At 53.9% G+C, this 26035-nt stretch overlaps 2 protein-coding genes across 8 annotated transcripts; both read left to right on the top strand.

Moving 5' to 3' along the window:
* Positions 1 to 624: 624 nt before the first annotated feature.
* On the top strand, positions 625 to 10053 carry LOC310844851 (very long-chain specific acyl-CoA dehydrogenase, mitochondrial-like). Of its 7 annotated transcripts, XM_083739527.1 has the most exons (19): positions 625 to 767; positions 1225 to 1288; positions 1614 to 1686; positions 1785 to 1849; positions 2357 to 2491; positions 2770 to 2914; positions 3189 to 3318; positions 3406 to 3531; positions 3765 to 3963; positions 4054 to 4158; positions 4300 to 4386; positions 4931 to 4993; positions 5114 to 5215; positions 6446 to 6543; positions 6972 to 7044; positions 8532 to 8604; positions 9002 to 9074; positions 9217 to 9292; positions 9849 to 10053. In XM_083739527.1, exons 1-19 carry the CDS (start codon positions 697 to 699, stop codon positions 9984 to 9986), a joined length of 1896 nt encoding a protein of 631 aa, XP_083595653.1. In that variant the 5' UTR covers positions 625 to 696; the 3' UTR covers positions 9987 to 10053. The 7 variants fall into 7 exon arrangements, 6 of the variants coding, with proteins under 6 accessions (XP_083595653.1, XP_083595651.1, XP_083595650.1 ...); XM_083739525.1 differs by having other exon boundaries at positions 5117 to 5215; positions 9217 to 10053; XM_083739524.1 differs by having other exon boundaries at positions 9217 to 10053.
* Positions 10054 to 17769: 7716 nt separating this feature from the next.
* Positions 17770 to 23203, top strand: APOD (apolipoprotein D). Its single transcript, XM_083739970.1, has 5 exons — positions 17770 to 17909; positions 20300 to 20455; positions 20722 to 20843; positions 21535 to 21623; positions 22573 to 23203. Exons 2-5 carry the CDS (start codon positions 20333 to 20335, stop codon positions 22806 to 22808), a joined length of 570 nt encoding a protein of 189 aa, XP_083596096.1. The 5' UTR covers positions 17770 to 17909; positions 20300 to 20332; the 3' UTR covers positions 22809 to 23203.
* The last annotated feature ends 2832 nt before the right edge of the window (positions 23204 to 26035 follow it).

Raw genomic sequence — 26035 nt, 5'->3', positions numbered from 1 at the left:
GCTGGGGAAACTCAGCCAGATGGGCAGGCTATAAATAATTAATAATAATAATAATATTAAGATTACATCACAGAGCTCTGTGACATTGCCCTGGAAACGGTGGTGTCACACTGTAGGAGAACAGCATGGCTCCCCAGTTAGGGCTTTCCTCCTCCTCCTCCTCCTCCTCCTGCTGCTGCTACATTTTGTAGGTAAGTTGGGCTACTTGCCTCTTGCTCAACTTGCCTCTTCCTGGAGGGAACTTCTGTCCTCAGCTGTTACCCACCACAGCTAGACTGAGTGGCTCCCCATGGTGAAGAGGCCAGGCCCCCCCGGGGTGGGTGCTGGGTGGCAAGCATCAAGGCAGGGCCACCCCTCCCTCCATGCCCAGCCTAGCGGGTGCCAGAGACCAAACCCAGCAAGGAAATAACAATCTCCCCCTTGCCCTTTTATGGGAGGGGGGCCTGGCAGGGAGTGAGAGGGGCTGCACAGAAGGGGGCAGGAGTAGGGGCACAGGAAACTACCAGTGCAGACCACTGGGTCCATCTAGCTCCATACTGTCTTCACTGACTGGCAGCAATGGCACCCCAAGATTTTAGACAGGGGACTTTCCCAGCCACCCCTGGAGATGCTGCCGGGGACTGAGCACAGAACCTTTTGCATACCAAGCAGGTGCTCTGCGCCACTGACCTCGGATCACCTCTCCAAGCAGAGAGGATGTTGCGCCTGATCCAGCAAGGGATGGGGCTCAAGTGGTGGAGACAGCTGTGGGCCAAATCCAGTCTCAGGTATGCCTGGCACAGCAGAAACAAAGGCAGGGGGCAGAAGCCCCTCTAGGTCACTGCAGGATGGTGGAGGTGGAGGGGGGCTCTGGGCCATGTGCTGTGGGGGAGGGACCTGGCACAGGGGCTGCTGGTCTTGGCAGGGCACCACAGAGGGTATTGCGGGATGACCAGCCTCATATAACCAGCCTGCTTGAGTCTGATGAATGCATGAAGGGGTTAATGCCATAGAGTCAGCTGTCCTGCCAGGCTTAGCTAGCTCACTCTCCTCACCTTGGCAGGAGCTACTCAAGCCTATTGTTGTGCCTCAGTCTACCTGAGAGGTTCATTGGTCAAGAGGTCTGAGCTGGCTGCTGCATCTCATTGGCTTCATGGGGGGCAGGGGCTGCCTACCACACAGGCTTGTGGGGGGGTCTCCTCTGTGATTTCCTGCCCCCCATGTTTCCTGCCCTTCCTCTTCCAGGCTGCTGCCTCCCTCCTATGTTGTGCCTGACCAGAAAGTGAGCTATTCCAGCCATGCCAACAAGGTGAATGGGGGCTGTTGTCACTCAGCCCTGCTTTGCGGTGCCCCCGCCCTGCGTGAGGCTGCCTGGGACTCCTTTTGGCTGCCCCCACCCTGAGAGAAGGCATGCTGGGCAAACAGCGGGGGCAGGTGCTTTGGCAGGAGGTGGGAAGCGGGTTAAAGGTGGCCTTGAGGCTCAGGAGGGGACCACTGAGACAGAAAAGCATCCCCTCCACAAGATGGAGGGAGAGAGGAGGGGTCCTGCACCCACCGGAAGCTGCCTGGGCATGAGCTCTGTTGTGCCACCGCCAGCCCCCCCCCCAAACAGGAAGCATTGCCTTTTCTTTCAGGAATCAACATCCTTTGTCACAAACATATTCAACGGGCACCTGGCCCCCGAGAATGTCTTCCCCTTCCCTTCAGGTAGGCAGCGGGAGCCCCCTCAGCCAGCGGGGGTCTCTGAGGGGTGGGGTGAGGGGTTTGATCCTCCTGCTGACCCACCAGCCGCTCTGCCCCTCCAGTTCTCTCCCCGGAGCAAGCGCAGTCCCTGCAGGCCATGGTGGATCCCTGCACCCGCTTCTTTGAGGTGAGTGAGGGTGAGGAGGCCTGAGGTTCCATTTTGCCAAGTTAAGCCAGCGTCCGTCTTTGGGTGCCCTGGGCAGCTGTGCGTAGCAAGACTGGGTGGGCATCTGAGAGGGCACATCTGGGCACTTGCCCTGGAGCCCTGGAGGGAAGCGTATAAGGCTGGAAAAACATTGCTCAGACATGCAAAATCCGGCAAAAGTATCATTTCTCACCTTTTCAGATTTCGCTTTTGAAATTCTTTAAAAAACAAAACCTAATACTTCCGTCTTGGGTGTTGAGTGATTTGCCCCTTAGATCCTTGACTCCAAATGTATCCACAGCTATTAACTTGGAAAGACCCTTCAGCTCAGAAGACAACTCTCTCTCTTCCCCTTTTTCTTTTTGGCAAACCAGTCCTAGAAGGAGGCCTCTTGCTTTAGGCCAAGTCTTCCCTGGAACTCCCTGCCACAGGAAAGTGGCCTTAGGGGAGGGACTGTGTCCTTTGCTTTGTTCTTTTCAAACTGGGCAGGAAGTGAACGATCCAGCTGCCAACGAGGAGCTGGAGAGCATCCAGGAGGAGACCCTGGCTGGCCTCAAGGACATGGGCTGCTTTGGCCTCCAGGTGCCCGAGGAGCTGGGGGGCATCGGGCTCACCAACACGCAGGTGAGAGGAAGTGATGGGGGTGTCCAGTGGGACTCTGGGGAGGAGGAGGCAGAGAAGGGGCCAGAATTCCCCATTCGTGCAGCCCCTGCCCATGCAGAGATGTGGGAGCACGTGGGGGTGGTGGGGGGTGGGGATGGCACTGAAGCTCCAGGTGTGATGGGCCAAGGGGAACTCATCTCCCTGGGGAGACCCCTCCTCCATCTTTGCCTTGTGGGGCTGGGTGAATCAATGGCTGCCTGCCCCGCGTGATGCCAACCTCAGAGCAATTCACCCCCCAGTATGCCCGCATGGTGGAGGTGGTCGGGATGCACGACCTCGGGGTGGGCATCGCCCTGGGTGCCCACCAGTCCATCGGCTTCAAGGGGATCCTGCTCTTTGGCACAAAAAGCCAGAAGGAGAAATACCTGCCCAAGTTGGCAACTGGTAAGACAACCCCCCCTCCCCGAAATGAGACCTGCCGGGCGGCGAGGGCAGCAGCGCTGTCGGAAGCCCAAGCCAGGCAGGGGACGCGGGCGGGAGCCGTCGGGTCTCCTTCCGCCGAGCAGCCGCAGGGGTGAGAGGCCAGCCTAGCCGCCGCCCAGAGGCCCGGGGACGGCGGCGCCCAACCTCGGAGGGGCGCTGGCTGCCTCTGAGAGTCCCGGGAGCCCGCCGGCCGGGTCGCCCCGTCGAATGAGCGGCTCGTCTCTCCCTGCGCCAGGCGAGGTTCACGCGGCCTTCTGCCTGACGGAGCCGTCGAGCGGGTCGGACGCCGCCTCCATCCAGACGACGGCGGAGCTCAGTCCCTGCGAGCGCTATTACACCCTCAATGGGGGCAAGATCTGGATCAGGTGAGGGACAGATCCGGATCAGGACCCCCCCCCCCCGGGTGGCTCAGCGGGCTTCCCCGCGCCCTCGCTGACTCCTCCCGGTTCCAGCAACGGCGGCACCGCCGAGATCTTCACGGTCTTCGCCAAGACGCGCGTCAAGGACGTGACGACGGGCGAGGAGAAGGACAAGATCTCGGCCTTCATCGTCGAGAGGGCCTTCAAGGGCGTCAGCAGGTGAGTCCCGCGGGGGGAGAGGAGCACAGGGAGATGCCCGGACGGGCGGCCACGCTCCGGGGGACCTGGGAGGAGGGAATAGCCTCGGGACGCGGGCAGAGTGCGCCTCCCTCGCCCCTGGGTCGCCGCCTAAAGGGACGCGGCTGGTTGTGCCGTCGGCTGCGCGGGGACCGGGGTGGAGCCGAGTGCGCCGCCCTGCGCCTCCGAGTCCTGAGCCCCGCTCTCCCTCTCAGCGGCCCCCCGGAGCAGAAGATGGGCATCAAGTGCTCCAACACGGCCGAGGTGCACTTCGACGGCGTGCAGGTGCCGGCGGAGAACCTGCTGGGCGGCCGGGGGCGCGGCTTCCAGGTGGCCATGCACATCCTCAACAACGGCCGCTTCGGGATGGCCTCGGCGCTGGCCGGCACCATGCGCGGCGTCCTCCGCAAGGCGGTGAGCGGGGCTGCCGTCGGGGGGCCGGAGCGAGGGAGGGAGCCGCCCGCGCCCGCGCTGAGCCCCGGCCCTGCCCTGACCCGCCCGCAGGTGGAGCACGCGGCCAACCGGCAGCAGTTCGGGAGCGCCCTGAGCCACTTTGGCACCATCCAGGAGAAGCTGGCGCGCATGGCAATGCTGCTCTACGTGACCGAGGTGAGCGGGGAGGCGTCGGCCTACGCCTGAGGACAGGCTCTGGGGGGCGGGAAGAGGCGGCTGAGCCCTGGGGGGGGGGGGGGATTCCTGGGAGCCCTTGCAGCGCCAGTGCCCAGCGGTGCCTCTGCCCACCCCTTCCAGGCCATGGCTTACGTGCTGAGTGCCAACATGGACATGAAGGTGCCCGACTACCGCCTGGAGGCCGCCATCAGCAAGATCTTCGCCTCGGTGAGTTGATGGGGTGGGTCCACTGGTGGAGGAATGGGAGTGCAGAGGGAGAGCACCACCCCCGGCACCACTATTCCAGTAGGGTGCCATCGTGGTGCCCCCCCGGGATGCGCACCACGCCCCTGCCTGCTCTCCACCCCGTTGCGGAGGATGCAGCTTCGCCACTGGGTGGGTCGGTGGGGGAAATGTCTCTCCAAGGAAGCCAGGCTGGCTCTCCCAAATCTCCATCCTTCAGCCCACCCTGTCTGCTAGGCAGAAACTGACTGGCCTCACTGGGGGGTGGGGCACGAGTTGGGGGGGCTGGGGGGACCCTCTTGAGCGCTTGAGGAGGCACTCCTTGACTCTAAATTCCTGTTCCGCCCCCTTTGCTTGCCCCTTCCCTGGCCTGCTAGAAGTGGTGTATCCTCCTGACCTGACCTGTTCCCTGCTGGCCTCCTGCTTCCGGCCCCAGAGGGGGCACCAGTCTGGCCAGCAAGGCCTTTGGGGTGGTGGCCCCAGATCAGCTGAGGCTGCCCTTGCTGCCTTGGGCTGTTTCTGTCCCCAGGAGGCAGCCTGGACAGTGACCGATGAAGCCATCCAGATCCTGGGCGGGATGGGCTACATGAAGGTCAGTGCTCCTGCCTGGGTTGCAGAGGGCGGGGTGGGGGGCTTGCAGGGGCGGCTCCTGTTGGCCCCAACCAGGCAAGAGCCTCAGGCCAGTGGAGGTGACCTTGCTTCCTTTGGCCAGGAGACGGGAGTGGAGAAAGTCCTGCGAGACGTGAGGATCTTCCGCATCTTTGAGGGCACCAACGACATCCTCCGCCTGCTTGTGGCGCTGGGGGGCATGAAGGTGAGCCCCCCCCCGGCCTTTGACCAGGGCTGCCCTCCCACTGGCTCTGCGCAGGAAGGCTGCCCTGCCTTCTGGCCCACCTGCCTTGACACCTCGTTGGCCTTCTCCGAATTCACTTAGCCTCTCCTTGGCTGCCACAAGCATCAATCAAAGCCCTCAGGACCCACCACTAGATGGCACTTGGAGCACAAGAAGCTGCCTTTCTGGGGTCCATCAAGTTTAGCACTTCCTACACTGACTGGCAGGGACGCGGGTGGTGCTGTGGGTTAAACCACAGAGCCTAGGACTTGCCAATCAGAAGGTCGGCAGTTTGAATCCCCACGATGGGGTGAGCTCCAATTGCTCGGTCCCTGCTCCTGCCAACCTAGCAGTTTGAAAGCACGTCAAAGTGCAAGTAGATGAATAGGTACCACTCCGGCGGGAAGGTAAACAGCGTTTCCGTGTGCTGCTCTGGTTCGCCAGAAGCGGCTTAGTCATGCTGGCTACATGACCCGGAAGCTGTACGCCGGCTCCCTTGGCCAGTAAAGCGAGATGAGCGCCGCAACCCCAGAGTTGGTCATGACTGGACCTAATGGTCAGGGTCAGGGCCCCTTCACCTTACACTGACTGGCAGCAGTGGCTCCCCAGGATCCGAGGCAGGGGACACTCCCAACCATACCTGGAAATGCTGCCATGGCGGATGGAACCTGGGACTCTCTGAGTGCAAAGGGGGTGCTCTGCCCCCTGAGCCAGGGTTCTTCTGCCTGCCTGCTGCTGGTGGCTCCCACCCTGTGGAGACTGGGAGAAAGCAGTCAGAGGCCCCCCAGGAGTGAACCAGGAGCCCAGGCAGATGTCCTGGACAGTTGTCCTTTGGCCAGCACCATATTCAGCCTGTTAGATGGCACACCAACCCCATGAGGTCGGCCGCCATTAGTTTTGTTTTCTAGTGGAGGCCGAGAAGCCCAAAGGAGTTCAGGGCAGAGCTTTCTCCCTGAGCCAGGCCATAATCTCTCTGGCAACCCTCCCTTGCTGGGCTGCCCCTTCTTCCATGGCTTGTCTGTGGATCCTTTGTGGGCAGGAACCTTAGAGGAAGTTCCCCAGTTCATGGGCTGGAGCTGCCCTCTGCTCTGCTCCAGGTTGACCCAAGACTCTGGTGGATGGGTGGGGTGGGGTGCCCCCCTCCCATCTCTTTTGCAGAAACAGCCTTGGGGCTGAACCTCTTCTGAGCAGGGCGACTCTTTCTCCCCATAGCATGCTGGAGAGGAGCTGCAGTGCCTGCAGAAGTCTCTCTCCAATCCGGTGGGGAAGGTGGAAGCCCTCTGCAAGGAGATTGTCATGAGAGCCAAGCGGTGAGGAGCATGTCTGGGGCTATTTGGGGGGCTGTGAGCCCCCATGTCCAGCTTGGGGGCAGAAGCGGGTGCCTGGGGTGTTCCTCTGGTCTGAGGAGGAGTGGGTGGAACTGTGGTCTAAACCACAGAGCCTCTTGGGCCTGCCGATCGGAAGGTCAGTGGTTTGAATCCACACGACGGCATGAGCTCCTGTTGCTTAGTCCCAGCTCCTGACAACCTAGCTGTTCAAAGGCATGAAGTGCAAGTAGATAAACAGACTGGAGCTTTTACCGTTTCCCCCCCTCTGGTCTGATGCAACAGCCAGGAGTGACAGCCCACAGACTCCCTGGTTTGCTCTCCATCAACCTTCTGATTTCTATCTTGAATGTCCAACTGACAGTTCTGTTCCAAGTTCTGCACATCTCCTTTCCTGTCTCCTTCCACTGCAGGAAAGTTGGGCTTCCCAGTGGCCTCTCTCTGCAGGGCGATGTTCACCCAGACCTGGAGGACTGCGCGACTCTGGTGAGACATCATGGTGGGATAAAAAGGGGTTTGGAGCACAGCTGTGATTGGATCCATGTGCTGGCAAGGAAGCAAACCTTGCAGATGTACAGAGCTATGTACACATATAATCTTTGTGTGCAGACACTTGTTACATTGCCAGCAAAAACTGGTCCCCTCAAAAGCATCAAGTCCCTGAGATGCTGTTGCAACTTTAGCTTCTCTTTCCATCGTGCCTTGAAGAGGACACGCCAAGTCGGGTTAGCTTTTTGGCTCAATGGCCCACAGGATCTGGATCAGCCTCAAGGGCCAGATTTGACATGTGGTTGGGGCTGCCTTAAAGCTCTTTGCAAAAGCACTCTTTGGAGCAGCTTTGGGCACTTTCTCTAGGTGGACAGTATGTGATGGTGAAGGTGGGAGTCTGTGTGGCAGATAGCAGAACGAAGCCTGTAAGATACAGGCTGCTCTTCCTGCTTCTGCCCCTGATTGTTTAAGAAGGACAGCGCTGCTTCAGAGAGTGCTTTTGCAAAGGGTTTTAACTCCTGCCTATCAGCTGATGGGGATGCGGGTGGTGCTGTGGGTTAAACCACAGAGCCTAGGACTTGCCAATCAGAAGGTTGGCGGTTCAAATCCCCGCAATGGGGTGAGCTCCCGTTGCTTGGTCCCTGCTCCTGCCAACCTAGCAGTTCGAAAGCACGTCAAAGTGCAAGTAGATAAATAGGTACCGCTCTGGTGGGAAGGTAAACGGCGTTTCTGTGCGCTGCTCTGGTTCGCCAGAAGCGGCTTAGTCATGCTGGCCACATGACCCAGAAGCTGTATGCCGGCTCCCTCGGCCGATAAAGCGAGATGAGTGCCACAACCCCAGAGTCGGTCACGACTGGACCTAACGGTCAGGAGTCCCTTTACCTTTACCTTATCAGCTGATGAGCAGAAATTGAATCCTGTTGCCTTGGCTGCGTGATCCAGTTCCCTGTCCTCCCATCAGCTGATGGGCAGGTAGGCCTGGCTTGAGAGAAATGTGGGTCAAATGAGACCCCTTGGCAGGATGAAGTGGGCCCATGGGTTGAAGGTTCCCCACCCCTGCCCTACATGGGTGTCTGCATGGGGTGTTCTTCCAGAGCAGGGTGCCAGAGCCCCCTCCACACCTGTTCCCAGGTGGTGCCTGGAAGGGCCAGCTCCTCTCACTCCAGAGGGTCCTGAAGTGCCGGCTGCCTGAGAGGTAGATGCTATCCCCCAGGGGTGGGGTGGGGGGGGCTGAGGCTCCTGACCCACAGGAGCATCACTTTCCAGCTGGTTCTTCAGCCTGGTCTTTCCGAGATGCCATCTCTGCGCCTGTAGGTACTGTAAAAATGCAAAGAGCGGCTGATGGAGAAACAGGGTGTGGGAGGGGCCTCTAAAGGAAGAGCTGCTGGCCCCCCTCAGGACTATTTTCAGGCTGGGGGGCGGAGGGGTGTGGGCATGTGTGGGCATGCCAGGCTAGCCCTGCCCTTTGCCCTTCCTCCGTCCAGGTCACCAAGGCCATTGATCTCTTTGGTGAAGCGGTTGAGAGTCTGCTGCTGAAATATGGAGCTGCAGTGGCAGGTACCCTCCCGCCCCCCAACAAAAAGCAGGCCCTGCTTTGCACCTCGAGCCCCTCCCTGGATCAGGAGCCATGGGGAGCAGGGCCTGACCAGGCAGGGGAAAGACCCCAGCCTGACTTTCTGAGGTGGGGCGTGGAGGCCTCTTGTCAAAGGTAGGGGACCAGCCAGGCCCCACAACCTCCTGTGGGTGTTCTTGGGAAGGACTGTTGGGGGGCCACACAGTGGGGCAGGTCCAGTGTCTGCTGTGTCATGGGTCGGGCGGGGGGGGGGGATAATCCAAGTCTGCCTGCAAAAGCAAACTCACCTCCTTAGCAATTTCTGGAGTGAGAAGCAGAGGCCAGGCCAGCTGCCCCAAATCTTGCCTGACGCCCCCTCTCCCCCCCCAATTCCTCCATCAGACCAGCAGTTCCACCTGAAGCGTGTGGCAGACTCTGCCATCGACATCTATGCCATGGCTGTGGCTCTCTCCAGGTAGGGAGTCTGCCTTTGCAGGGCGAGAGCAAAGGGGTCCACGGTTTGCCCCCAGGCTCTGACCCCTGGGGGGCCTGTGTGGGGCTCGGGGCTCCCCTCCTGTGGGCTCTGGCCTTCCCTCGCTCCCTCTTTCTTCTTGCAGGGCCAGCCGCTCTCTTTTGCTGAAGCAGCCAGCAGCGCAGCACGAGGAGCTCTTGTGCCGGACGTGGTGTCACGAGGCAAGGGGTGGGGTGGGAGAAGGACCCCTTCCTCGGCCTGGGCTCAGCCATGTCCTCCCTCTGGCCCCTCGCTCCCCTTGGCTCTGCCTTGGCCCCACGGAGGCTTCTCCCCCTGGCTGCCCCTCCCCCAGCCTCCGTTTCCTGCCGGGTGATCCATTCCTCCTCCCAGTCCTCAGGCGGGAGCTGAGCCTTGCAGGATGTAGCCAGGTGTGAAATGCTTCTCTCCTCAATTAGCCATAATTGCAGGGAGTATTTGGGCCTCTCGCCAGAGCACCTGGCTGTGGCTCTTTGAAGCTTCCGCTGGCCTGGAGGAAGCCTCACTGCTGATGGGTCTCCCCCGGGGCCAAGAACAAGGTGGCTCACAGGGTGCCAGCCCCGCGCCAGCTCTTGCCCAGGCTGGGCAGCTGTGTCCTGGAAGGACCCCGAGCCTCCCTCCCTTGCCAGCTTTTCCCTGTGGGCCTGGCAATGCCCTGGGAGCCTGTGGCTGCTGCCCTGTGTCGGGTGGCCGTGACCGGTCTCCCGCGTGGGTGGGTGACGATCCTCCTGTGTCCCGCAGGCCTTCCAGCGCGTCCGCCAGGCTCTGCAGGAATCCAATTCACTGGCCTGGGAGGAGTCCTTTGCCGGCATGAAGCTGATCTCCGATGCCCTGGTGAAGAATGGAGGTGTTGTGGCTGCTCACCCACTCGGCTTCTGAGATCCTGGGGGGCTTTCAGTCAGGGACTGGAAGGAGCGTGGCATCTATTAAAGCTGATTTAAAGCCAGCTGCCTCCGTTTCCCTGGTGTTCTGCCCTGGTCTGGCACAGGCAGCTTCCAGTGCTCCTAGCTCTGGGGTCTGGCTGGCTCCCCTCCTCTCCCGCTTTGGACAAGCACTCCTGACATCTCCAGCAGAGGCTGGATGGCCACCCACCTGGGATGCTTCAGTTGAAATCCCTACATTGCCGGTGGTTGGGCTGGATGACCCTCGGGGTCCCTTCAAACTCTACAGTTCTAGGATTCCAAGACGGCCCTTCAGCCTCTGCTTAAAACCTCCAATGAAGGACAGCCCAGAACTTTAAGTCTGGAGCGTTCTCCGCAGGGCGGCCTCATTGGCCCATCTTGTTTCAGTTGGCCTTTCTGGTGTTTATTGGCTGCGTCCGTTTTCATGCATCTACTGTAAATCTTCTTTGCTGCCCTGAGAAGTGATGGAGACCCCTCTTGCCTCCCCCAGTTCCTCGCTCTAGGGCAGGGGATGACTTATTACTGGGAGTCAAGTGAGGCTGCACAGCGATCTTACTCTAGGGCTGCCATATTCTGGGGATCAAAAACTCAGACCCCCCCCACAACTCCCTCGCTTGCCCCCTTCCTCGCCCGCCTGCTCCCCCTTCTTCCCTCCCCTTCTTCCCTTTGCTGTCTTTGGCCTCCTGCTCACGATGGGAGGCTGAGCGACCCTGAGAAGGTCAGGCAAGGCCAGGCGACTGGGAGTGAAAGAAGCAAAAAGAAAAAAGAAAAACCTCCAAAACCTGGACATTTAATCCAAAGTGCAAAAATCTTCCCAGATGGAGGTGCTGCCCCCCAAAACTGGACTTGTCCGGGAAATCCCTGATGTATGCCCCCCCGTCTTACTCAAGGGGATCCTCTTCAGCCCCTGAGGTCTCCAAATGTCACGTTCCTCCTAAAGGGTCTGTGGAACCGGAGGCCTCATCCTGCCTGGTGCTCTTGTAGGGTGACCTGGACCCCAAGGGGCGAGGAGCAGATTTGCTTGTTGAACCACAAGCCAGGAGGGATCTTCAGGCAGTGGGGGGGGGGGCTTTGATGCCACGAGGCGTTTGGCTCCTCTGTCCTTTGCCTGCCCCTTGGACAGTTGCGCAGGCCTGTCCTGGAATGTGCAGCCGGAAGGAGATTCCCCCTCGGCAGCCGAGCGGAAGGAAGACAGCTGCCCGGGGCGGGAGAGGGGGGGCCGTTTGCCACACACAGTCAAGGGAAAACTTCCACTGCAAGACAAGAAGGTAAAGCATCTTGGGTCTGGTACTTGCCAGCACCACAAAAGCCTTCATCCAAGGCACAGAACAATATTGGTCACCTTGGCTTTTACGTAGGATGACAAATGCCCACAAACCACAGAGGACGTCCGGTCCCATCTCACCTGAGGTTGAGCCACAGGCTCCCTTGCAAGCATTTCAAAGGGACCTGATGGGCTTGAAGAGCAGCATGAAAAGTTCCCCCCACAAAAGGACACATTTATCTACAGTTTGCACATGCTACTGCATTATTACTCTTTTTTTGTTTATTAAGTTTCTATACTGCCTTCACCTGAGTAACACAGGGCGATTTACAGTATATCTGTAATTTGATGTCTTAATGCATTATATATTTTGATGTTAGCCAGCCTGAGCCTGGTTCTGGCCGGAGAGGGTGGGATATTAATAATAATAATAATAATAATAATAATAATAATAATAATAATAATATCTACATTGTACATGTATAGATGCAAAGGTAGTATAGCTCTCTCCTCTTCCTCTTCCTTGCCTTTCCACCGGACCAGGACAGGCCTTCAAAGTGAGGACTGTCCTCCATAAAGTAGGACACCTAGGAGTTGATCATCCACCCAAGTGTGCCATGAGCCACCATTCATCTTCTGCAGCTGAGGAGTTGGGGCTGATTCTGCCTCCAGAAATGCATTTGTCACTTCCTGTCCCTGGGACTCCGGTGGCTCTGATGTGCTCCTTGGAATGTCATGAATGGTTGTCACAACGGATGGCCATTAATTTTTCCAACACTTTTATCTGCCTGTTTCCATGTTGTTGCGAATTAAAATAAACTTCCATTAAGACATTAAAATGGGACGTTGCGTTTTCTATTTTTGTCCTGCATCGAGTTTTGACCAAATACGACGTATTCCCCTTGAAACATGCCTTCTAGTTATTGGATGTATTTACTTATACAATAAAATTATGACCCAGAAATCCCACGGAAGCATCTTCCCTTCCTCTCCAGGGGGCAGAGAGAGAGCCTCTGCCTTGAGAGGGAGATCTCATTTTCATAGAATCCTAGATTGTTGAGTTAGAAGGGATTCCAAGAGTCATCTAGTTTAACCCCCCTCAATGCAGGAATTTCAAGTAAAGCATCCATGACAAATGACTTCCCAACCACTGCTTAAAAACCTCCAAAGAAGGAGAGCCTGCAATGGAGTCCTGTTCCACAGTCGACAGCTCTTGCCACCAGAAAGTTCTTCCCATTGTTGAGTTGGATTCTCCTTTCTTGTAAACTGAAGCCATTGGTTTGAGTCCTACTCTCCAGAGGAAGAGAAAACAAGCTTGCTTCTGGACATGCAAAAAGATATTATATGTAACGAGCTGCAAAAAATGTTTTTAGAAATTATTTGTTAAAAGTTAAAAGAAAAGCTTTCTTTTAGGCATAATAGATGTAAGTGTATTAAAGGATCAGAAATATCTCTTATGTATGCAACCAGAGCAGCCCAAATGGTATATATGCTCAGAATTGGAAAGGAGGCACAATACCAACAAAGGAAGACTGGAAAAATATTTAAAAGATGGAAAAATCTTTCAAGAAGATTGAAAATGCTTTGTAGTTTATCTGCAAAATTACTGTAAGCATATTAAAAAGTTAACAGTAATAGAGTAAATTCAGCAGTAACAATTATTAGGCTATAAAACAGAAAGTGGAAATACTTTATTGGGAACAATTACAATATGTAGTGGAAATGAAAATAAGGGGTGGAGGGAAGTCAAAACTAAATGTGTGTTTTGTATTTGGTTTATTGTTTTAATTGTTTAAATTATGAAAATGAAAAATGAAATTTAGAAAAAAGAAAACAAGCTTGCTCCCTCTTCCCTGTGACAGCCCTTGAGATATTTGAAGATGGCTCTCCTATCTCCTCTCAGTCTCCTCTTTTCCAGGCTAAACATGCCCAGATCCTTCAACCATTCTTCATACAGCTTCATAAGACCCTTGATCATCCTGGTCGCCCTCCTCTGCGCACGTTCCAGCTTATCAACATCCTTCTTAAATTGTGTGCCCAGAATTGGACACCGTATTCCAGGTGTGGTCTGACCAAGGCAGAAGAGAGCGGGACTCTGACTTCCCCTGATCTGGACACTAGACTTCTGTTGATGCAGCTCTGTGAAGCTTGTGGTCCACCAAGACCCCTGGATCCTTTTCACATGCACAACTGGTAAGGCTGGTGTCCCCCACTTCTTTTGAACCCCTGCCCTGCTTCCCTGATGTCTTCCATGACTCTTGTCCTGCTGATATTAGAACTCTGACATTAGAAGGACGGCAAAAGCGGGTGGGCCAGGGAAAGGACCCCACACCTTTCCCCCAGCCTTGGAGTCCCTTCCCTTCCTTCCCAATGGGAGGAAAATGATTTAAGGAATAAAAACAGGGAAAGTGTGGAGGAAGGAAAAAGCCCCCCCTCACCCGGGTGGAGATTGCCTAAGCAGATCATTGGCTGAGGTGGATGAAAGGCCTTGGGGTTCCCCCACCCACTTGAGGATTGCATCCTGAACCTCCTTCCTGCCTCAAAGCCATCCAAGACGGCGTGTATCTTCACGAAAAGCAAAAAAGGGGAAGGAAGAGCCAAACTTGTGCACAGCTGCAAGGCAGAGAAGGACCGGAAGGCATCTGGGCTGGAGGCGGGGATGGAGACACCTGTCCAGCTACCTGACTCCTGCCAGGTGATGGGATCAGGTGAGGATCTGAGCCTGCGAAGAATGAGGGTTGGAGGAAGAGGACTCACCTGTCCCTCTTCCCACTCCTGTGGCCTCTTACTCAAGGACACCGCAGCGGATTATATGGATGCCATTCAACTCTTGGGGCTGGTTGCTGCTGCAATATATAAATATATAAATACAAAGAATGTGCTCTGCTCAAAATGCTAATGACTCTGAGGTAATTGGCAGGTGACACATTGCCTTGACTGTGTCAGGTGCCTGTCCAGACCTTGCAAGAGGAAAGACCAGCCCCCCTCCCAGTCCTGGGAATATGAGGCTGCAGCAAGGGAGGGGCCTCCAGCATGCCATGGGGGGTGCAGGGGTGCCAACCTGAATGAAATATTGGGGTGGCCCAGGTATGTCCCACCCCACATAATCAGTCACAAGATGTGGCACGCACACAGCATATGAAGGACAATGCCCACCAACTTTGGAGGCCCCAGCCCCTCAGATATTTTATGGGGGCTGAAGGGACCTTGGCCCCTTGGAGTTGGCTCCTATGGCTGGGTGGGATCTGCCTGGCCACTGTGAGAAAAGGATGCTGGTCCAAATGGGCCCACTTGGGTCTGTAACCTGTGACCTTGCCCAGGAACTAAGTATTTATCATTACCCAGGAAATCCAATCAAGTAACCTGCCAGACAGGAAATAAGCAAGGATAAGAGAAAAACAATATTGAAATTTCTGTTTCAATACCACCTTTTCTGTGATGTATCTGAGGGGTGGTCTTAGGTTACACCCCTTCTGTGATGTATGCATAATGTTTCTGGGGGTGGTCTTGATCTACAGGATGGGAATTTCAAAAGTTTTTATAAGGCCTTGCACACCATTTTTCTGGGTCCTCTTCCTCTCCTGCGTGTGAGGGGAGCACCCTGTTACAACAGATCAATAAAGATCAAGCTTACTAGCTGCTTTGCTTCTCAATATTCTCTGGTTGGCCTCTGTTATTTTCTCCTACCAATAAGGAACCTATGTAAGGACTCTATATGGGCTCTTGGATTACCCCATAAGGGAAAAGGGCAATTTTTATTTACAACAGGTCAGATCCCGCAGCAGGAGCCCCCAGGCTCTCCTTCCTCTCTGACTGAATTGTGCAAGGGGTGAAAATCCAGGTCACTGAAGAAGATCCCTTTTGCTTTGGGCTTGTGCTGCTCTCTGGAAAGCAACAGGAGTCACACCCACAACAGACGTTTAATGCGCATTGACAGCACATCCCCAAAGAATCCTGGAACCCTCCTTTACCCCCCCCGCAGAGGGCTGCAATGCCCAGTACCCTGAACAAACTACAGAGCCCAGGAGGTCATGTGCTTTAACTGTGTGGTGTGGATGTGATCTGGAGTGTGTGTGTGTGTGTGTGTGTGTGTGTGTGTGTGTGAGAGAGAGAGAGAGAGAGAGAGAGAGATATCAGGGTGGATGGACTCCAAAGCCACATGGAACCCTCTGTGCCCGCGATGCAGACTCTGCCCTTCAGAGGCTCATGTTGCTGTTCTGGGGCAAGGCTGCCTTGGGGAGGTATTAATCCGCCCCCGGTTGGGAAGGGCTCCTTCACTCAACACATAGTTAGACTAGGGAAGTCACTCCCACATGAGGCAGTGATGGCCACCCAGCTTGGACAGGAGGAGACGGCTCTCCATGGCTGCTGGCCAGCCTGGCTCAGCTCTGCCTCCACCGTCAGAGATAGCAGCGCTGCTGAATCCCAGTTGCTGGAAGCTGCAGGAGGAGAGAGGGCTCTTGTGCCCGGATCCTGCCTTTGGGGCATCTGTTCATCCACTGTGCGAACAAGATGCTGGACTAGATGGGCCATTGGCCTGATCCAGGAAGCTCTTTTTAGGGCATTGACATTGCCAGGGGGTGCAGGGGGGCAGCTGCCCCCCTAAATCACGTAAATAAATAAAAATACTTAACTAACTGACCAATAGCATTGCCGATAACTCAGTTCTTCCCCGTTAACAAAGCCTGCCTCCCCCAAATAAGTTCTGGCTACGGCCATGTCTTAGGGCAACTTGCTTCCTGTCTGGCTGGAGCAGGTAGAGCTCAGGGGCCGTACCCAAGCCGGGGCAAGCAGAGAGTGAAACGGGCTGGCTCACGGGCCATGCTCCAGTCGGCCCCCTGGCGCTCTGGGGGTCAATTTTTTGGTTTTTAAACAAGTACAAAAACCATTAAACTCTTATCCAGCAATAGACTTATCCATTTTCTCTAGACCTACACTTACACATTCAACAGTCAAAACATATGACTTAACATAACCTCTCCACTGAGAATACTGAGCAGTTGGTACTGTATAAGGAGGTCTTGATTTTGATAAATACCATGGTCCAAGAAAGGGGTTCATGTTTCTTGGAAGGTGTCTCTATTTGTTATGCCTTTAATTGCCCTCCTGTCTCTGATGAGATGCTCAGACATTGCTGTATCCCAGATATATTTTATTTTCCCATATGTTCAGGGATATTTCAGCCTGGTTCTTCCATTGCTAAGCTATCGCTAATCAAGCTGCGGTCAGTAAGAAGCCTATTAGTTCACTATGGCACAGAGTGGAGCCTAAGTCTATGTCCAAGGTTAGGAGGGCTAAGGCAGGATTTGGAGAAAGGGGTTGGTCTGTAATTGTGGGTATAATGGAGAATACTCTATTCCAAAAGCTTTAAACGTAAAGGCATTCCCACCAAACATGAATAAATGAATCAAACTTTCCACAGCCCTTCTAACATAGAGGAGAAAGGGGGGGGGGGTGTTAATTTTTGCCAGCCTGTCTGGCATCCAGTGCCATTGGCCTTGAATGAGGCCTCCTGTGAGTGAACAGAGATGGTTTTGAATGGGGAGTGGTCCAGGTACCCTCCCATTTGTGATCTTCCGTTGGGTGGCCCAAATCTGATTCCCATACAATTCAAAGCCCTCTAGCGCCCCCCGTTTCCCGATCTAACAGATTGCTGTATATTTGGGAAGCGTCACCCTTCAGGGCATAGGCTGGCCTTCTGCATAAGGATTCAAAGAAGGGAAGTGTGTCTCGGTCCTCTCCCTCGCACTCCAAACGCTGTGCAAAAGAATGAGCCTGAGCTACCTGTAACAGGTTGCCTGAGTGCCTTTTAATTTACCTTGCAGTTCCTCTTGCGAAATTGCTTTCCCTCTGGGAAGCAGGTCACAGATTGTGTAAATGCAGAGGAAGCTGGATGATCCAGGAACAGGACCAGCGGTGAAGGGTTTTGCTCCCTGTTCTCCACACCATCAGTACTGATCTAGTAAACGCATTGTCGGTCTTCCTTACCTCCTTCAGGACCAAGGTAAGACATGGTGGTCTCTCATTGAAGGTGTGGGAGGGGCGATCTTGAGTTGGACCCCAGGATTCCTCCCTTCGGCAATGGGATCAAGGGTTTGATTTGAAAAGCAGCATAGAATAACATTAAGTTAATATGCATTCCCATCCCTCCTTTTGTTAATAATAATAATAATAATAATAAATTTTATTTATATCCCGCCCTCCCCAGCCGAAGCCGGGCTCAGGGCGGTTCTCTGTCGGGAGAGAGTTTTGTTGCTTCTCCTGTTTTTCTTGCTTTCCGACACAAATGCATTGAATCTTTAACTGAAGGGGGGGTGGGAATAGGCAAACTTTTAAAAAATATAACGACTGCCTGTTACTGAGGAGACCGCTGGTGATGGTGGGGAGGAGTGGCAAGGGCACTGATGCCAAACAGCCTGCCCTCTGGATGGCACCAGTTGCCGCCCTCCTTCCAGCAACAAAGGGGTGAGTGAAAGGGGAGGAAGGTGTGGCTTGCCAGGGCAGGATCCTCAGCCCAGAGAGGCTCATAAAAGGAGCTGCCCTTGCAAGGATCCTTTCCAGAGAGGCTGGAGAGCATCTGCTGCTGGTCTGCAGGAGGAGAGCTTTCAGCAGGCAGGAGACATCACCTGAGCTCAGGTAGGCCAAGACCACGTCTCTTTGGGGTCTTCTTCGAAGGCTTGTGGAAGGCAGACTCTCCATTCTGAGGGGGCTTCCTTCCCCCAGGCAAGGGGCAGGAGCCTGGAGGGGCTTGGGGTTGGGCTGCTTTTTCATGCAAGCCTTGGCTCAAAGGACTCAAAATCAAGCGTTGACCCTCCAGAATTACCAACAGGGATAAATGCTTGACCAGCAGCTGACCATGCACCCCATCAATGGCCAGAGTTTGCTTGTTTATTACTATAATCTTTAGAATTTTTGTAAAATTATGGACAGAAGTTCAACATCGCTCGCCTGAGGATTTGGTTACAATAAGAGGCTATGCCTAAGTGATACTGAACAGTTTTTTGACAAGAAAGAAAGAGAAAAGACCCAAAAGTACAAATGCAAGGAGCCACGTTATGGAGTGGTTACAATACCATCAGTTACTTGAAATGTTTAGATTAGATAGCAAAAATGGTTTTTCCAACTAAAGCTCACAATTCGAAAAAGAACTTCTACAAAACAAAGAGAAACTTTAGTCAAAAATGTATAATTTGTTATTAGACAGGGAACAAAAGACGAGCTTGTTAAAGCCTCACTGACACACCGGGCAATAGATATAGGACACAATATAGATTTTAACCTCTGGGAAAACCTCTGTTATTCTTTGAAGGAGAACTACCTGAAAATGATTCACAGATGGTATTTAACTCCAAGTAGGCTTGCTAAGATTTACAAGACAGAATCAGATTAGTGCTGGAAGTGTGAAGAGGTGGAGGAAATGTTTTTTCATATGTGGTAGACTTGTAAAAGGGTAAAAGAGTATTGGGAAATGATGCATAATGAATTGAAAAGAAGGTTTAAAAAAACCCAGAATCCTTTCTGCTGGGGATAATTCAGACTGAAATTCCTAGGTGTCAAAAAAAGGTTATTTAGGGATGCTACTACTGCGGCCCGTGTTTTGTTAGTCCCAAAATGGAAAATGAGCAAAGTCCCAACCAAAGAAGAAAGGCAACTTAAGTGGACAGAATATGCACAATTCCCAGGCTTAACATATAGAATAAGAGAACAGGAAGAACATACATTTAAAGAAGACTGGAAAATGTTTATTGACTACATGGGAAATAATTGTATACAGCTGAAAATGCTGGCAGCAGTGTAAACAAGTTTTGATGGGTGCAATAATGGAATACTGAATGGCATAGTTTTTGTAAAATATGCAGGGATTTAAGATATGTAAAATGAACCATGGAAAGAAAAGAAGGGAAGTCATTGATATCTTAAGGATATTTTAAATTGCAAAACAGAAGATTTAATAGAAAATCTTATATGACATCTCTAATAGACTGAAGACATCATAAAATTGTCACAACTTTACTTCTTTCATAAAGTTTATACAATGCTTGACTATAAAAAGACAAACCTCTAAGTGGTTTACAAAAAGGACAAAACAATAACAGTAGCAGTAAGAAAAATTAACAACAATAATTTCAGACTCCCCCCAAGTTAAAATTGAATAGGCAAAAACAGATTCCATCTTGCCTCAACGTTCTAAGGTTGCCTCCTCCCCCCCCCCCCGGTTCTGCCAACCCATCTTCTGCCTGAAGGGACTCGCAAGAGAGCCACTGTCTTCAGGGGAACCATCTCTGAACCCCCTTCCAGCCGCCATCCAGCAGAGACTCCCCAGAGGCAGAGGAGGCAGCTGGGCATGGCCTGACCGGGGGGGGGGCGCCCACCCATGCCTCTGCCCCGGAACTGGCGTGGTCTTGAGATGGGCTGGCTGCTCCGGGGGAGGTAATGAGAGAGCCCAGAGCGGCTGCAGACCCATTTCCTCTGCCTGGAAGCCACAAGAGGCTGCAAGTCTGTCCAACAAGGAGCACTTTTGCTTATCGTAGAATCATAGTTGGAAGGGATTCCCCAAGGGCCATCTAGTCCAACTCCTGCAGTGCAGGAATCATGACACTTTTCTCCTCTCCCCCCCCCCCTTAATGGGTGGGAGATAAACTTTCTCAAATGAAGTAAAAAGTACATCTTTGGTGTAAGATTCTTTTCCAAAAAGTGATTCTACCTGCCCTATTGGTGATGCCTTTCCTTGCATGGGGCTGCTGGTCTCCCTCCACCCAGCGAGATTGGCAGCTGCCCTGGGGGGTCTCGCTGGGTCTCCTGGCTGAGCTGGAGTTGTGAGCCAATCCATTGCCTTCTGGGCTTCTTGGGCTCCCCCCCCCCTTCTCTCCTCGACAGGCACCTGGGGGTGAAGTTTCCCCCAAGGCCCCTTTGGCCATTTCTGAGCCTTGCTCAATGATTGCCAGACCCATAAAGCTGGAGAGTTGGAAGGGACCCCAAGGGCCATCTAACCCCTCCCTGACCCTTGTGCTGTTTCTCCCTGCCAGGAAGGGAGCCTGTTTCTGCTCCCGCCCATCACCATGGCAGTCCACTGGGTGCTGCTCCCCTTCATCCTGGGACTCCTCGGCGGGACCCAGGGGCAAACCTTCCACATGGGGAGCTGTCCAGACCCTCCAGTCCAGGAGGGCTTTGACGTCAACAAGGTAGGAGCAAACCCGCCCTGACTCTGCCTTATTGCAACCAAACTCAGCAGTCAGCTGGACCACCAGGTGGTGGAGGAGGGGGGGGAGGTCTGAAGGTGGGGAGGGCATTGCCAAGGCTGGGCAGGGAAAGGCAGGGCAGAATGAGATTTCTTCAAGTCTCCTCTGCGAGGAAGCCTGTTCCACAGCGGTGCTTCAATCGCAGCCCCACAGAAGAGGATGGGCAGAATATGGAGTGACTCTCCTGTGTGTTCCCTCCCCTCTCTCAGTATCAGGGGATGTGGTACGAGATCGAGAAGCTGCCATCCAATTTTGAGAAAGGGAAATGTATCCAGGCACACTATGAGCTCAAGGAAAACGGGAAAGTCAGAGTGGTGAACAAAGAACTGCTGTAAGTATCTGTCTCCTCCTGCCTGGCAGGAGTTGGGGGTAAAACGTGGGTTCTTCATGGTTTGGGGGGGGAGTGGCTGGGCGAGAGCTGGGGTGCTCCTGCTGGGCTCCTGGGTGGCCCTCCCGCCCCAACACCTCCCTCTGGCTGCCCCAGGTGAGGGGTTTGCAAGCTTGCCTTTATCTAGGTGTTTTGGTGCCCCCATCCAGGGCCAAAGACCCACCTGCAAAGACAGCTCACAAAGGGAGGCACAGAAGGTTTAAAACCTGCAAGATCAGGCCACCCAGCAGCAGCAGCAGCAGCAATTTAAAATTATACATTTAGTAAAAACGAGAACAGGAATAGCTGCTTCTCAAAGGTCTATTTAAAAAACACAGAGAGAGGGAACCAGGTTGGCAGGGGGTTGGACTCGATGGCCCTTGTGGTCTCTTCCAACTCTATGATTCTATGATTCAGGTGCACAAAACGCAGGAGGGAATTGCACAGGGAAGGAGCCACCACCGAGAAGGCCCCGCCTGGCTCCCACCAAGCAGGCAGATCTGAAGGGGAGGCCTGTGAATGCCACCGGGGCACAAGGGAACTGCGGTCCACTTTCTCCAGACACAGTTGCAGATGTGTCCATGCTGTTCCTTGTTTTGTAAACTGTTTCTTGTCCTCCTTGGGCTGCTCTTTCACCTGCTTGCTTTCCCTCCAGCTCTGACGGCTCCATCAACCAGATTGAGGGGGAAGCCTTCCAAAGAGACCACCATGAACCGGCGAAGCTGCAGGTCAAGTTTAGCTCGTGTAAGTAAGTGGGAGGCTCCTCCTCTTTCTCTTGGCTCACCCTGGTCATGAAGGATGGAGCTTGCAAGGCCAACCATGGAGGCAGAATAGAATCTGCCCCATTTCGGAGGTTTCTGCTGGCTACATTGTGGTTAGTAGTCATTGGCAATCCTCTCACTGCCCACTCCTCTTGGTGGACCATCCAAGTTGGTGGCCATCCCTGCCTCCTGCAGCAGCGAGTTCCATAGTTTAACCATGCACTGTGTGAAGAAATAGCTTCTTTTACCTGTTCTGGATCTTCCAACACACAGCTTCATTGGAGCACCTCTCTGCATTGACTTTCTCCACAATATTCCAAATTTGCCCCAAAGTTGTAACCATTCCTCACCAGGGGAGCTGTTTCAGCCCCTTGACAATTGGAGTGGCCCCTTCAGCTCCGCAGCCCCCTTTGTGTTGCAGCGCACTGTGAGCATGCCATAGATTTCGACAAGGGCCTCACACTATTGGCCATTTTCAATCCCTTTATCAATGATCTGCTTCTTTGGCGCAGTGTGGCTTCTTTCTACCTGCCCTCTACCTGGCAAGGAAGCAGATGGAGGCCTCATTCATTAGAAACACACAGAGAGCCATTTCCTTGACTGCCGGCTGTGAGTTTGGCCACTTCGTTCCCTGCTGCAAGGATACATCTATTTTAAAGGCTGCCTTTTGCATTGTGATACAATTCAGTGAAGTCTCTGCCCGCCCAGCTTCCCTTTGGGACGGCTGGGCTCTGAGTCACCAGTGAACAGGCTCCTTATTCCTTTTGCACCGTGGGCTTCGTTGTTGCCCCGGACAAAAGGGAGGCCTTGTTGGGAAATGAAGGGATGCTGCCAGGCCTCTCCTGTCCCTCCGTTTTCCTGCCGGCCAAGCCAGCCCCGGCTCTTCCAGCGGCTCTTTTGCTGATGGCAATTCCTGCTCCTTTCCCCTCCAGTCATGCCGGCAGCCCCCTACTGGGTCCTCTCCACAGACTACGACAACTACACGCTGATCTACTCCTGCACAAATTTCCTCTGGCTCTTCCATGTGGATTACGCCTGGATCATGTCCAGAACCCGCCAGCTGCCCCCGGAGACTGTGGAGCACCTCAAGAGCACCCTGCACTCCTACAAGATCGACACGGCTCGCATGATGCCCACCGACCAGGAGAACTGCCCTTCAGACATGTAGCCTGCGAGGCCCCAACCAGCGCCGGACTCTGCCTGCTCCTCCTCACTAGCTACTGCTTTGTCTCAACCAGCACAGCCTTTGGGCTTGTGTAGTTTGCCAGCCCTCAGGCCACCGGGACGGGTGGGGAGGCCCTGCGCCTGCTGCCTTGTAGCACCCACCTGTCCTGGGGAGGACCTTGTTGTAGTCTCCTGCTGCCCCCTTCCACACTGCTGTTTCCGGGTTAAAATCTGTCTCAAGAGTAAAGCGAAGATCTCAGAGGAGGCTGCCACCTGACTGAGGCTGCCAGTTGCTTCCTGGAGGGTTGGGGACCTGGGACCACATTCCAAATTCTCTTGTGAGGAAACTTCAGTTTTTCTGCTTAGAATAAACTTGCCTAATCAAGCAGCTTGCATGTATACAGCTCCTGATTTTCCTTCATTTATTGTGTCTTGCTATGGTGCTGAAATGGGGGGGGGGGCTTGGAGTGAGAACCCCTCACTCCTTTGGAATTTGCACCTCAGAATTTCCAGAACCCCAAATGGTGTGTTTGTTTCCGACCTCCTTGCAGCCTCTTTGCTGGGGCTGTCAGAGGCTGAGCCAAAGGTGGGTGGTTGAGATGGGTGCTGAGGGTTGTTGTCAGTCCTGCTGAAAAGCTGTGTCTAGACCTCCTCACTGCCGTTTAGAGGCAAACCATCTGGGCCTCTGCTGAGATGTGCATTATCTGGCAGCCTGCCTGGTAAACTGACAGGCTGGGGGACCAAGAGGAGTAAATGTCGCAGAGATGGGGGCCCACTGAGTCCGCCAATTGCAGCCAGCTTCCCAAGTGGCCCTTCCACCTGCCCCTCCAGCTTTGCAAACATAGTCCCTGGTGCTGTGTTTTCTTGGCCAGGGGCTCTCTGGAGCTCCAGTGACAAACACAAGGCATACAAAATATGTAAAAACACCTCAACAATTGAAGCCTTACCTATTTGCAATTTATTTGCAGTTTAGGAGGGACCAGTTATGGTTGTGGTAGTTACAGGTGAGAAATAAGGGCTGCCCTGAGGCCACCCAGTGAGGATCAGGCCCGAGTGGGGATGCGCCCCCAGCCCCGTCATAAGCCTCAGTCACATGTCAGAGTTCATGGTTAGCGGCTGAATGTGAAGCCAGTGCAAGCAGCAAACCACAAGCCTCTGCTTGGCGTGGGGGCCACCCAGGAGACTGTGGTTTGCTTCACTCCAGACAAACCGCCGCCTGAAACCTGGCTCTCTGGGCCTGGCTTGTTTGAGGGCAGCCAGCTAGGGACCCCTCTACCTCCCTTATTACTTGGGCATTCCTAGCGATTGGTGCTCATCATGGTTTCAGGGAATACATGATCCTGCTCTCAACGCTCTTTACCCTGCAAGACTTTCTGGGCAGAGACGCTGCTTCATTTCCTCCCAGGGCCCACCCCGGAGTGTCAATTCCTGTAACTTTTCATACTACAACTAAAGAGTTTGCTGTGCCACACAAACCTGCCTGTAGTTCCAGCACTCATGACTGCCACACCAGTAATGGCTGCCGGTGCAGAAGCTGAGCTGAGCTTGAGGAAGAAGAGCTCATGGAGCATTCGCTGCTCCAAGAGTTTGTAAGTGGGACACTGGCCACTTCCTCACCTGCCCAGTTTCTCTAGGCAGCTGCTGGGTCTTTGAGCAAGCAAGCTGATCCGCCGAGTGGGCCTGGAGCACCACCCAGTGGCTTGCCAGGAGCCAAGCACCTGGTGCTCCAGAGCCCTTCAAGAGAGTCGGAGCAGGGTCCGCAGGGCTGTGTGGAATCAGGACTCCTGTCTCTGGCCTCCTCTGGGTTGCTTATTCTCTAAATAATAGCCAGCTGAGCTCTGACACCACTCAGGGCCAAAGCCCTTCCAAGCTGGCTCACATAGAAAGTCAAAATGCAAAATACTAATAAAATTAACTTATTAAGACTAAAAAATAAAACAGGAAGCTGTAAACATTCTGGCACATCTCCCCATGAGCTTTTTCTCATCTGCATATATTTGCCTTAGCTAACTTATGCCACAAGCAGCAAATGAGGGCCCAAACTAAGGAGAACAGCAGTATTTTAGAAACCTGATGGTTCGATTTCCATATGGCCATACAGTATTTTTGAAGCAGGGAGCAAATGGATTTTAGGTAAAGCACGTGTGTGCCATAGCAGGAATAGTCGGAGGAGAGAGGGGGAGGGATTCCTTCCTGTATGTGAGAGGAGAAATCCTTCCTAAACGAAATGCAGTTGCCACCTGCCATTTTTGTAAGGACCTGCATTCCAAGCAATACATACGCAGAGAGAGAGAGAGAGAGAAAAAACAAAAAAAAATCCTTCCAGTAGCACCTTAAAGACCAACTAAGTCAGTTCTTGGTATGAGCTTTGGTGTGCATGCACACTTCTTCAGAAGAGAGAGAGAGAGAGATCTGCTACCTGGGGTACTTTTGCAGCTGATGGGAAATGGCTGGATGGATTGAACAGACAGAACACAACTTTCAGTCCCTGTAAATTCAAATGCAGCCCCAAAGGCACAAATTCCTGGTTTGCCCAGGAGAAAACGGGCAGCGCAACAACCCTGTGGCTGGCCAAACCTGTCTCTTCTTGCTGGAGGACTGAGAAGTCCCTGCAAAAAGCTGCTCTCCCTCTAACAACCAAGATGGCACCCTCTGGAAGCTGATGCTGTGGCTTCTGGGTCCGACTCCAGATCCAGCCCTGAGCTCCCCCCATACTCCCAGCTGCTCAAAGACAACCTTGGCTCAGATCTGCCCACCAGTTATGAAAGAATCCCATTTTCCACAGACCACCAACAGCCATCTTGGTCCCTCTAAATATTTTGACCTTTCCGCAGCTGGTGTTCAGATGGATAACTACAGTGACATGCGCTTAGCTCAGCATCATGCAGGGACAAATGCCATGGCTTCCTCCGGGAGTCAGCGAGACTCACACTAACCTGCCTTTATCCCCTTTGGCTCTTCCTCCGTTGGGGGTGGGGGCGGCAGTCTGGTGCCACCCCTGGGGATTGTGTTAGCCCTCCTGGCTGTGTGTCTGCCAAGTGCCATCCCACAGCACTGTACCTTTCCCAATCCAACAGGAACACCTCGCCCTCACTCAATCGCAACACCTGCCTTGGGGAACCTGCTCCCACACACCCTGACTCTCTCCCAGGTGACTGAAGTGAAGCCACTGCCTGCTTGCCCACTCACCCTGATGCTGTGTGACAGATGTGCACAGGGCTGGCCCATCCA

Source organism: Podarcis gaigeae (assembly GCF_964106915.1).
Source record: "Podarcis gaigeae genome assembly, chromosome: 5".
NCBI classification, from domain to species: domain Eukaryota; kingdom Metazoa; phylum Chordata; class Lepidosauria; order Squamata; family Lacertidae; genus Podarcis; species Podarcis gaigeae.
Note: the sequence above shows the minus strand (reverse complement) of the source record. Positions and strands in the feature narration are given on the sequence as shown.

Bases quoted from the DNA above. Each gene is read 5' to 3' on its own strand.
- LOC310844851 (XM_083739524.1), top strand. From the start codon at position 697: ATGTTGCGCCTGATCCAGCAAGGGATGGGGCTCAAGTGGTGGAGACAG. The intron at 4,159-4,299 runs GTGAGCGGGGAG...CACCCCTTCCAG, and splicing joins TGCTGCTCTACGTGACCGAG to GCCATGGCTTACGTGCTGAG. The intron at 4,994-5,113 runs GTCAGTGCTCCT...TCCTTTGGCCAG, and splicing joins GCGGGATGGGCTACATGAAG to GAGACGGGAGTGGAGAAAGT.
- APOD (XM_083739970.1), top strand. From the start codon at position 20,333: ATGGCAGTCCACTGGGTGCTGCTCCCCTTCATCCTGGGACTCCTCGGC. The intron at 20,844-21,534 runs GTAAGTATCTGT...CTTTCCCTCCAG, and splicing joins GTGGTGAACAAAGAACTGCT to CTCTGACGGCTCCATCAACC. The intron at 21,624-22,572 runs GTAAGTAAGTGG...TTTCCCCTCCAG, and splicing joins GCAGGTCAAGTTTAGCTCGT to TCATGCCGGCAGCCCCCTAC.